This window comes from Falco rusticolus, chromosome 12, assembly GCF_015220075.1.
Source record: "Falco rusticolus isolate bFalRus1 chromosome 12, bFalRus1.pri, whole genome shotgun sequence".
Taxonomy (NCBI): domain Eukaryota; kingdom Metazoa; phylum Chordata; class Aves; order Falconiformes; family Falconidae; genus Falco; species Falco rusticolus.
This window is the reverse complement of record NC_051198.1, coordinates 16,305,228-16,317,272: the sequence shown is the minus strand read 5'-3', so window position 1 is coordinate 16,317,272 and position 12,045 is coordinate 16,305,228. Positions and strand designations below refer to the sequence as shown.

Genomic DNA, 12,045 nt, shown 5'->3' with positions numbered 1-12,045 from the left:
TAGATGCACTGAAATGCTCAACCGTCAAGCAAGAAGAGATCACAAAACACTGCTGTGAATCATTTAAGTAATAGCAGCATCTTCAATTAGCAGTTGAAGAAACTGAGGCAGAGAAGTAATTATGAATAGAACAAAAGCCCTAAGGAGTTTGTAAAGCCCATTTCAGTCACATCCCACACATATGCATAGCTTCAAACAGCTGATTTCTCCCCCAGCCTGTTTTCAGATAATTTTGAGAGGGAAAGCCTCTACAAGGATAATATCAAACACAAACCTGAAGATGAAGGGGTCTCAGGTAACATCGCCTGCTCACAGGAAAACTGAAAGCTTCTTAGAACCTTTGACAGAAACAAATAAATATGGTTGATTGCTTAGATCTAACAAGGAAATCTGTGGAAGGAGGGGTCCTATGGGCACACAGTACCAAACTCTTACTCATGTAACAGTAATTTTAAAGAACAATTACACCTTTGCTAGAAATACATGGGAACACAGATCTGGACAGTTGCATTTTCAAATGCACTCTTCCAAAACTTGACGCTTTTTGCTCAGTTTTCTTTACTGACTGCCGCAGAGCTGGGCCTAAGCAAACAATGAAGTGTGCTGAAGGCAACCTGTTACATCCATTGCTGTAAACAGTGAGTGCTCATTCTGGAAGACCTAGTGAATGCATCTTCACATGCCAAGGGAGCACACACACAATGGACACAAAAAGCTACATCTCCAATATGCAACAGAAAAAGGAGAATGAACCAATCATGGGTCCTTGGCAAGTGGCAAAATTCCCAGGTGATCAAAGAAAGTACTAAAAGAGGGGCAGGGAACAATAATCCAGTTATCGAGTTGCATTTGGGGCAAGGATGTGAGTGATGTTACTCACTCAACATAACAGACAGCTCAGTTCCACCAGAAATATTATTTAATGCCCTCTTACACCCTAACTGTAGGTACGGCCCAACTCCAGTACTTTCTTAAAGAGAGATGAAAGACATGGCTAGGGCTTCTCTCATCACTGTGGCCACATTTGGCTAGCTGACCACCACTATTATGTAGAGGTGAAATCTCTATCGCAACAAGGGCCACCACAATCCCCACACACTCCCTAGTCCCCCGTTGAAGGGCTTTAGTGATGCACATGCTTTGCACCATTTTAGCACAAGGAAGAGTTTAATCTTGTGTTTCTAAAAGAGCAACAGAGCATCTAGGAACAAGTGTTAACCACAGTCGATCTATGTACAGGATATGCAACCTAATAACAAATGTTGCTCAGAGAAACCTTTATTTCCTGATTAGGTACTGTAATTTTGCAGCTGCAATATCACCTTATCATTTGCTTTGCATTTATTCTTTGCAGAATCAAACAGATTACAACACCAAGCTGTATTTTTCCCTTCTTCTACCTGCCTTGGAGGAAGCGACAGCCAAAGAGGTGATGATAGGTATTGAAAAGATGAAAAAAAGATAAAGCTGTACTCATACTTTACCTTTTGTTTCCCTTGTTCTTCCAGATGATCTGCATTACCTTAAAAACATTAAATGAATGAATCGTGCTATTTGTTTACCTTAGAGAAACACTTCAGAAAACTTAAGATACCTAAACCCACAGAACCCTTAGAGGAGCAGCCTTTCTCCTCTGCCCTGCTTTCCAAAGGTGAGGTTCATCCAACAACCAATGTATTTTCTTAATTTTTGCTATACTAGAATAAGCTTTTGGTTATTATAAGCAGGTGAGATCTGTCAAAATTAGTGGAATACAATGAATTCATACACACAGGTGATGGGCTGCATGTGGATCTCCTCAACCAACCTCATCCTTCACAGGCCTTTTCTACCTGTTTTCCTCTTCAGCACATTTCATATATCGCTGTAGTCTTATTCTATCCGAATTTAAAGTGATTTGAACATCTATAAGGTGGAACTCCTTAGAAAGGAGTTATTCACATTAATCTATGTCTTCCACAATCAGAGTGCAACATTGAGTTTGTTGTGAGTTTGCCACAGTGATACAGAAACAGCTGCAATTTCTTCTCTTAGTAGAGAGTATTGACAGATGAAATAGCCTGTGGAGCCAGGAGTCACACCTGTAGCTATTTCAGTAAACATTATTCTTTTTCTTTGAGTATACACTTGGATTTATACACATAGATTTTAGCATATCCTAAAATCTCCACGAATTCTGGGTCTCTGTCCTCAGCTGAACTTCAAAAGGTGCTGACAGCTGTCCCTGTTTGCCATACTGAAGCCATCAGCATCCAGCAAGTCTCATAATTAGTCTTGCTGTGCTTAGAATAATTGTCCTTTAACATCCACAACCCACTTTTGGAATATTTAGTCCTGCTGAATACTTCTGTTTGTACACCTTTCATTCCGTATCAAAGAGTAAATGCAGAGCCAGTTCAGCCTCAGAGGTAAGATACAGCTGGGTGCAGGGCAGCCAGCAGTGCTCACACTGCAAGGTGACGTACTCAGCATGAGCAGGGGCCTCCGGGTGGCCCCTGTGGACACGGGTGCCAGCGCGCATAGAGGTCAGCACGGTGGCAGAAAGCCACTACTGCTCCCCATGACCACTTCAGCCTATCTCATGAGCCACACTACATGACCACGTTCAATAACTGTCAGCAGCTTCCATACATTTGGGGTGTGGAGGTGCGTGTGTTCCTATTTGGGTTTCAGCCACGAGCTATTGATAAATTTATATTGTTTTTCCTGTACTTGGCAAAAAGTTGAGACAGATGCTACCTGGCTGTTGTGCAACATTTTGTTTAAAAATTGTGCTTGTTCAATCCACGTTTTTAGATGATGTTTTATGCAGGACAGCAACCAGAACCTCAACTCTGTTGTTTGAGATACTGGAGGCACGTGCGATGAGGGACTCATCTGCATCATGCAAATCTGTTGCAGAAACTCAGTATCTTTGAGAATGTTGACACTAATTTCTACTATATTTGAAAATAGATCCACAACTTACATTGAGGGAGAAAGAGGGTCCAGTTCCAGTTTCCAGGACTAGGGGAGTCAGGGGGTTGGGTATGATCTCTCAATATTTCAAAGATTTAAGAGTGGTTGTGTCGTGCCAGACTGAATGTCTGCCTAACCTGGGACTCTGCCTCTGACAATATCCAAATGCAGATGCTTAGGGAAAGAATAAGGAAAATACAGTTATACTTCATGTTCTGTCCTCTCAACTATGTGTGCTATTGGTCTCCCTGAGGAAGCCATTACTTAATGTTGTAGAACTCCCCGAGACCTTTCTTCCAGTATTTGTCTCTTCGTTTTTCTAACTCCCTCACACTTTTGGCTTCCTCCAAAGTCCTGGGGCAAAAGTGCTTCATCATTTAATTAGGTGTTGAAAAAAAGTACTTTCTCATTTGTTAATAACTTGATCTGTTTCCTTCTTGGTTTTGTAAAGAGTAGTTATTCCCCTGTTTCCACAAAATTTACCATTTTGCAAACGCCTGTATGTCATTATCATATACTTACTCATCCTTCTTCCAGGCTGAAGAGTCAGTCTATTTGATATCGTGTGGACATTGTTTCATAAGACCTAGGTTTTCCCACATCTCTTTTGAGATGAAAAGTCTAGACAACTGTCAAGATGCAGGTGAACTATGAACCTATACACAGCAGCAGAAATGTGTTTTCTATGCTGTTCTCTCCCTGACCCCTGAAATTGTTTGTCTCTCTGATTGTTGCTAACACTGAGCTGATGTCTTCAGACATCTGTTCTGTGATCAAGCAGTATCTAATTTAAAGTTCATCATAATATACACATACCTAGAGTAAGTTTTCACTATATATATTTCTAATAAGTTTTCATTCTGAGCATCCTGAACAGTTTTGTATCAGCAAGCTAGTGTGCCCCCTTATCCAGATCACTTCTGAATACATGGAGGGCCCACGTCCCAGTGCAGATCAATAGAAGCCTCTGCAGGTTCACTATCCCCTCTGCTCACAGTTTGAAGATTTGCCATCTGATTCTTCAGTCCCCAGCTTTGAAAAGGAGCCCACAAAGGTGTCCTCACCCTTATACCATGACAGTTAACTTCCTTAAGAGCTCTTGCTCAAGATTTGTGGATATCCAGATACATCCCAGCTGAATAATTAATCCATGGGTGTGTGCCCATTGTCACAGATTTTCTTCATAAATTCCACAGGGAAGCTCCCCTGTTATATCATATTTACCCAGAGTCAGTTCACTATGTTCTTTACACTTGTACCACCAATTTGCCTCATGCAGAAGACATCCTTATTGCTTTTGTACAATTATCACTGCAGTTCACCAGATCATTCTAAAATGGAGCCCGTTACAAAAACTGGTTTCACATTTGCCATCTTCCAATCCCAAGACCAATATTGATCCAGGAAATAGTTTGCACCACAGTTAATGCAATGGACATGTTCGTACTTCTGCTTGGCTCAATCCCTTGTGTGAATGTCAGTAAAAGAATTGCCAGGTTTAGATATTTGTTATCAATTTGTTCAGGGGTTTGACCATTCCCCAGCTTTTCCCCTGTGCTGAAAGTCTCTGAGTGCAAGGCCTTTTTTAAGCTTTTGTGCAAAAGACCGCAAAGAAGAGAGAAATTAATTTGGTTTCCCTGTTGGGCTTCAGCTTTTATACATCAGTCAGCCCTACAGACTCCCTGTTTCGGACGTATTTGAAAAAGGATTTATTAGCTTTTATTCCTTCAACGATCATTCATTGTTTCCCCTCAGATTCATTTTTGTCTTGGCTGATTAAATTTTAACCTCTTTAGTTTTCTCAGTTTGCTTTGGATTTATGCTTTCCGTAGGATGATTTTTTTTAATTCCTGCTGCTCCCAACATTATAGTTAGTCCCTTACTCTACCATTTAATAATTCTAATTTGTATTTTTAATTTTCTTAACATCACAAAAAAGGGTAAAATATTTTTCTGAAAAATTTCCCAAAATTTGGGAGAAAGATTCTACTCCTTCCTCCCCTGCTCTTAGTTAACCTGTTTCAGCTAATAATTCTTACAAGCTGCTATCAACATTTTTCCCTGAATCAAATTTTCACAGGAACTGCAGTCACCATGCACCCTTTCCCCTAGAGTTAAAAAGCTCAGACATGATCATTTCTTCTGTTTATTTTAGAAACCAAAACCCCCTGACAGTTATATTTCAGAGCACTTCACCATCCTCTGAAGACACTTATCCTCACAGTCTACTGCTAAGGTAAAGCAGTATTACTATTATAGGCAGAGAGCTGAAGCACAGAGCTAGTAAGGCTAAAACATCCACAGCATTTTTAGTCCTAGAGCACCTACAAAAGTAGCATCTGGCCCCAAGTGTGAACTTCACAGATCCAGTATAGGGAACAAAGTGTCCTCCCTACCCTGAAACTTGTAGAAATGTGAACAACGATGCCCCGAGTGCCAGGATGCTGCTTCACTCATTCACATAACCCTCCATCACAGAAAAGATGATGATCATAGATATGAATTCACAGAAAACCTCCATCCCTTGCTTGAATTTCTGTACCAGTTTGGGACAGATCTCACTGTTAGTCTAATCATTTGTCAATGTTTTTCCCATTAGAAAGCCTTAGTGCCTACCCAAGGTGCAGACCATCCCCACAACAGTGCAAACCAATGTATGTAATCTTTATCAAAAATGATCAAACATAACCAAAATTACATGCAAGATCACAGTTGTACTCACAGATTTTCTTCATCCTGCTTCTAAGACTCCTGCTATACACCCACCTTGCAACAACTAAAAATACAGGTTCCTAAATACTGTATAATGTAAATTATCAAAGGGCCTTTCAAAACTTACCTTCTGAGGGGAGCAAGCAAAGGAACAACAAGCCTAACAATAGCTTCATGATAAGCACCTCTATGAACTGATAATTCTGGAGTGCTGTCAGTTCGACGTTAGGGCTGTGAAGACAGAAATTCTCTTCTTTTTCCTCCTTTATATTTTAACAAGTTGATAACTCAGCAGCCATAAAATTTATTGGCCTCTTTACCTTTGGAAAGCAAAGTGACAGTGGTATCTTATTTCAAAGACACGTGCAATCCCAGCTTATAAATTGCCCCATCCAAGGTCAAAGGAGTACAGAAGTGGCATAATTTCTCTCACTTGTTCAGAGACAACTAGCCACTTTTCAGGAGGATTCTTGGCAAATAGGAGGACCTAGATCACGTGAGTCAGCTTCCAGGAGGGTCAAGGCTCTTCCAGGCAATACATAACATATTAATTTGGCATTAGCCTGTCCCTACCAGACAGGGAAAGAGCCTCTGTTCCTGAGGCAACAAGGGCAACTGAGCCCTATGTAACAGCCCACATCCACCCAAAGACAAAGGTTGTGCTCTTCCTCTTGTCTCCTTCCCTGTCTCCGCTCCTTCCTTGCCTTCAACCACCCTCACGCTGTGCCCGTCTCTCTTCCACTAGCTCCGGAACTGCCAGCTATTTCCCCAAGCTGATTTGACTCACTGAATCTCCAAAAACCCTAAGTCTGACTGGCTGCCAGATGGGTGTGAAGAACATCAGACAGCACAGAAGAGCATAGGAAGGTCACGATCAGAGCATGGAGAGACAGCCTCCACCCAGAGCAGCAGGGATCCATGGTGTAGGGTGGCACAGCTCTGCCTTGGGCTGTTGAATAGGAGACAATGTAAGGGATGTGTCACCCGAGACGTAACATTCCTTGATGGTGAGGGAAGAAGCAGAAAGGCACTGAGGGAAGTAACACAAACTTTTGAGTACCACCAGTCCTGTCAGCAGACATGTTAAAGGCCACCTCTCCAGCTTCAGCCCACGGGATGTAGGCAGCTCTCTTGGCAAAATTTCCTTTGCTGCGGTATGCCTCACTGGTATTTGGTAAGACAGAGCACTGGTAGACAAGCAGGATCAGTAGCTCTGCCCAGGTCTCCAAAACCCTTACTATATAACACTATCACAGTAGCCCAGTCACTTCTGTAGATTCAAATAGCACGCAGAAATGCCAGTTAGACTGTGATATGACACTCCACAGTGTCATATCATATATGAGACTCTGCTACGCCTCAATTACAGCATCAGGAACAAACCTCTGAAGAGCAGGCTACCATCCTCACACAATGTACCAGAGTATCCTCTGATCTATGGCTAGCCCATCAACACCCAGATAGAGCTTCTGCATGAATAATGGGAGACCCCTTCAGTAAATAGCTTTAAATGCTTAATTAAGCTACTGACACACCCATCTCAGGCAGTTGAAACCATCCTTCAAAGGGCTGTTTAGTTTGGCTTTTTGTTGTTTCATGACTGAAATTTGACATTCTTTGAAGGAACGTGTCAGAGATAGATCTTAGACCCGCTTCACTTTTCAAAAAACAGGAACATAATATTAATTCTGAACGTGAACAGCTATTGTTCAGAGTGACATGCAAGGAGGAACCTCCATAAAGAGGAGAAGGCATTCCTCCAGCCCCTGAGTCTGCAACTTCATCCCAGCACAAACGTATCACAGACCTCACCAGCACAAGAAGCCGTTCACCTCAGACAGAGCAGCATGGTAAAATCTGAGAGATAAGCTCATTCCACTTGGAGTTCTCACAACCTGAAACACTGTTTGACACCCAGACTCTTTTGCCTAGTAAGGTAATGAAAAATTAGCAGTTTACTCACTGTCAGGGCAAACACGCCAGCCAACAGCTCCCCTGCCTGGGCTGAGCTGAAATGGAGCTCCCAGACACATGGGCGGGATGAGGGAGGACCCAGCTGAGGCTGGTCAGGGCCATTATCACCTGTCAATCAAGGTGGCATTGCACAGCTTTGAAGTGGATGGGAGTTAACTTTGGTGGGTTTTGTCATTACATGCAAGGGTTTATGGCTGCTTCACTCAACAGAAAGCTCTCATTATCAACAAGTCAGAAACAGACTTCTTAATGAGCTGGAAGTGTTTCAAATACCAGGAAGTCTCTTCCTCATTGTACACCAAGCAAAACACAGAAAGGAAGATAGCATTAATTCATACATTTGCCATAAACCACAGCTCCATGAGTAAGTTTAGCCTTTAGGCACTGTGACATGCTCCAGAAGAGAAACAGTATTAACTGCAAGGCTTGTAAATCTTCTGTAAACACTCCTTCCCACCACCCAAGCATCAAAACAGCTTCTAGATTGAATAGCAAATAGGAAGTAGCAGCAAAGATCAAGGAATTCTGAAAGAGAAAATTTTTTCCTAGATATAGAAGGTGTCAGAGACAAATGAAAGCTTTTGCATTACTGCAAGAGCAAAGCTAGATGCAGCTTCAAAAGGCATGTTTAGGAATACCCTAGGGAACTGCAGCCATGTAGCTAATTACCTAATGATCAGCACAAAACATCTTGTGTCTTCCCTAAAGTGCCTGCTGCTGCTGCTCAGGTGGGACAAGGAGTTAGCTGGACCTTGTAGCTAACCTTGTCTGAACTGTGTGAGTCATCTTGTCACCTGCCCCAGATGGAGAAGGCTCATAACACAACAGGCACAGAAGACCTTTGTGTGGGAGTTAGTGGTGAAAAGCAAAGTTCTGTGCCTTGGAACATTCTCAAGTAAAGGACCTGTTTCACATGTCTAGGTCCAACAGTGTGAAACACCGCAAACCCAAAAGTCAGGTCCCAGTTACAGCTTTAAAGTAAGCCACACCCAAACAGATACCCAAACATATGCACTAAAACAGTAGCCAAATTTCTTGGTCCATTGCCATATTTTTAGATGGCTTATAATAAACCTAGAGCTTTACCTCTCAGACCTGGTATGCAAGTTATAGCTGGGAATGCCAAGGGATTGTTCTGCCTTGTCTTTAAGTTCTTCCTTATCTGCCCACTTCAACAGAGCTCTTCGCTGAATTCCTTTTCCTTATACCAAATACTGAAAACCAGAAACTCTGACAACCTTTCTAGGTCTTTACATATAGGACCAGCTTTTTCAAATAGAAATAATGAATCTATGGCTGTGCACTGACAGAAAAAAACCAAGCAAACAACAAAACAGACACAAAAACCATAGCACTCAACCATTCATAATTAAACCCAAGATGTTTGTCACCATAAGCACAGCCTTCTACTGAGTAAGTTAGGGAAGTAGCTTGCTCAGCTGCTAACAAGCAGGGAGGCAATATATCAGAGGATAATGTAATTGCATCCACAAAACTATCATATTACACTGGCATATCAGAGGACTTGTGGAAAAAGCAGACTGATTCTTCATTTCATTTGAAGATAGAGCCTGTCTGTGACTTGTCAGTGCTTCAGCTCATCTACTGCCTAGACAAGGCCTTAGATCTTTAATTGTATATTTAGAAAGCATATTGTTGAATTGTTCCATCTATGAGACCCCCATCTGTGATGAGTTGAACATGCCAGTACTGTGAAACTTAGTAATAAATCATACACAACAGTGAGACTTTTCACATTCCCGTGTGGTGGTGTGCCATCGCCTCCTGCTGCTGCGCTTCACGTTGCTGGTAAATTTAGTGCACACTCTGGACCTAAACAGCAGATCTTCCTCCACAGGAGAGTTCAGGGATGCAGCGGAGGGTGAGGAGGTGGAAGTGAGGCCAAGGGCAGCCAGGGACATGAATCACAGAGCAGCAATTCTACAGCAGCAGGCAGGATAGCTGCACAGCTTAAAGAAGGCTGCTACCGCCTGCTGGAGAGAATGCAAATACTCACAGGGAAAGAAGAAACCCGAGGTTGATATAGACGTTTTGGGCAGGAGTTGAAAAGCACCGCTCTGCGTGTGGGCAGGTTACTGAAAGTAATTTTTCCTAAGTTCAGCACATGACTGGAGCACAGGACTCTTCACTTGGATATTTGGGATTGACAGAGCTGCTATAGCGACCTGAGCTGAGGTGATAAATAACAAGCAAGGTCGCCACTGAAGTTATACCTGTGTTTTGGATGAGCTACGCAGCAGCCTCCTGCAAACACCCAACAGTAGCTGGAGACAGCAATATTACAAAGAAACCTCAGTTCCAACATTATTAAGTGAGTGAAACCCCATATTTCTTACTTATGCCTGCAGGAGGGCACAATCTCCCACACAGATTGTTTGATTGCTTGGCAAGGGCACAAGCCCTTTAGCCACTGACCTGAGGCTGGTATCAAAGTAAAGCACAAAGTCCATCTCCACAAGCAGTGCCTGGTGTTGCTGGGGTGCTGGTGGTACCCCAGCCTGGCTTTGCACCTTATACAGCTGGCACATGTCCCTCATGCTCCATCACCTGTCACAAAAACATTGTGTACCCTTGCAGCAAAAGCTGTAACTGCTCCTCACTGCCTTTTCTAGCAGCTTCCAAGCCTTTGATACAGGTGAGCTGCAAATCAAGCCATAGGTTGAAATCTCCCCTGCTCCAGAGAGGCAGGAGCCCTGAGGCTGTCAGAAGTAAAGAGGGGTCCTCCTGCTAGTTGTTGCCCTTCTGTAGGCCAGCTGAAGCCTGATAATGGCTGCAAGCCAGTGGAGGTCTCTGAACACCTGGAAAACAGCAAAGGTCAGATTTAAAGATCCTCTGCTACAGATTCTTTACTGACTTTTCTGTAGTGTGAGAATTTTTTTGACTCTGTTAAGCATCTTTTTGACTGTTAAGCATCTTTTTGACTGTTAAGCAGCAAGAAGCTGGGGACCAGATACTTCCCATGGCCTCATCTTCAGCTGGCCCCTCACTTATCAGATCAGGAGATAATGCTCACTTCTGAAGAGCTCTGTTTACAGCTGCAGTCTTGGGAAAGTCCTCCAGTACTACCACAGCCTTGAGAGAGCAGCACAGGCAGGAAGGCAGATAGCAAAGGGAAGCAGTCTGTCTGCTTCTGATAGACAGTGATGGCAGTTTAGAGTGTGGACCTACATGCTCTCTTCCTGTGAGTCTCTGGGTGAGTCCACTGATGCCCACATCCACTGTACCTAATTCTCAATTATGTGCATGGAAATCAGGCACCTAAATAAATACCTCTGTGAATTGAAGGCGAAGTCTCAAAGAGCTATGGTTCTCTGTAAAATGGAAACATTAGTATTCCCTTTCTCCCATTCTTTTCTAATAAGTCACGAAATTCCCAAAGCAGTGCCAGCTTTTTGCTGTTTGTATTCATGCCACAAAGGGGCATTACAGCCAGCGCTGTAATTGCAGCAGCCGTGTGGGAAGCTCCTGACTCGCCTGTCCTCTCTGAAGCTCTTCCCACATGAAGGGAAGACTCCATGGGGTCAGCCTGTCTAGGTGCCATGGTGCCCCACACTTGCTAGTCCATCTACCCACACCGCAAAACCCCTCTGTTTACTTGACTCCCCCACAGAAGTTTGTTTCTCAGCCTGCTTCTGCATGTCTGAAAACATATCTCTTTGACCTCAATGAGCCAGCCCCAGCTGTGCTGTATTCCTTTTGCATTATTAATACTTGTGCTGTCCTTGAAAAAGAGAAGACTACCAAGTGTTAGCATAGTGATTGAGATGGGAAGAGGGGGTAAGGTTGCTTTCCCTCATAAGGGATGAGGCTGTTTGACTCTTCTGGCTGCAGTTGCACCAAACATAGATCCTTACACCCCAAGGTCCTTGACGTTGATCAGGTTTTGTCCATATCCAGCAGAAGCACCTAAAGCTGGGAGCTTATAGCTCAGTACGCTCCCTTTACATACCTTACACACCACAAATTGTGGCAAACACGTCCTCCTACCATAGTGCTCACCATCAATGCTCTGAGCTGCTCTCTCCTGTTTTGTGGCTAAAAGAGCCAAACCCGGGCTGTCCAGGTGCTCTTCTTGCTCGCCAGTTCTTTCATCTGATGAGTGGAACCGCATTGCAGCAAGCCTGAGGGTAATAGATGCAGTACTTAGAGAAGTGGGTTAAAAGGCCTTTGGACATAGGCACACTTATTTTACTAAGGGACCATGCAAGGGCAAGCAGCTAAAGCCTTCACCAACTATGAAGAGGTGCTTACAGAAGCTAAATTTCCTTTTGTGAGGCAAAAAAATCACAGGGAAAGAACAAGCAAACACCATCAAGCCAATCAAACCCAAAGTCACACACACCTCAATGCTCCAGAAAGTGGAGCAGCTAACTGGGCATA

General features: G+C 43.2%; 1 protein-coding gene across 1 annotated transcript in view; it reads right to left on the bottom strand.

Annotated features, from left to right (window-relative positions):
- Positions 1-11,776, bottom strand: part of PLB1 (phospholipase B1) — an 89,657-nt gene extending 77,881 nt beyond the window's left edge. Inside the window, exons 1-2 of the mRNA XM_037405842.1 lie at positions 11,615-11,776; positions 275-338 (exon numbers count right to left, since the gene is read on the bottom strand). Of these exons, the coding sequence (XP_037261739.1) occupies positions 275-338; positions 11,615-11,776 (226 nt within the window). The remainder of the gene's footprint in view (positions 1-274; positions 339-11,614) is intronic.
- Positions 11,777-12,045: the final 269 nt, after the last annotated feature.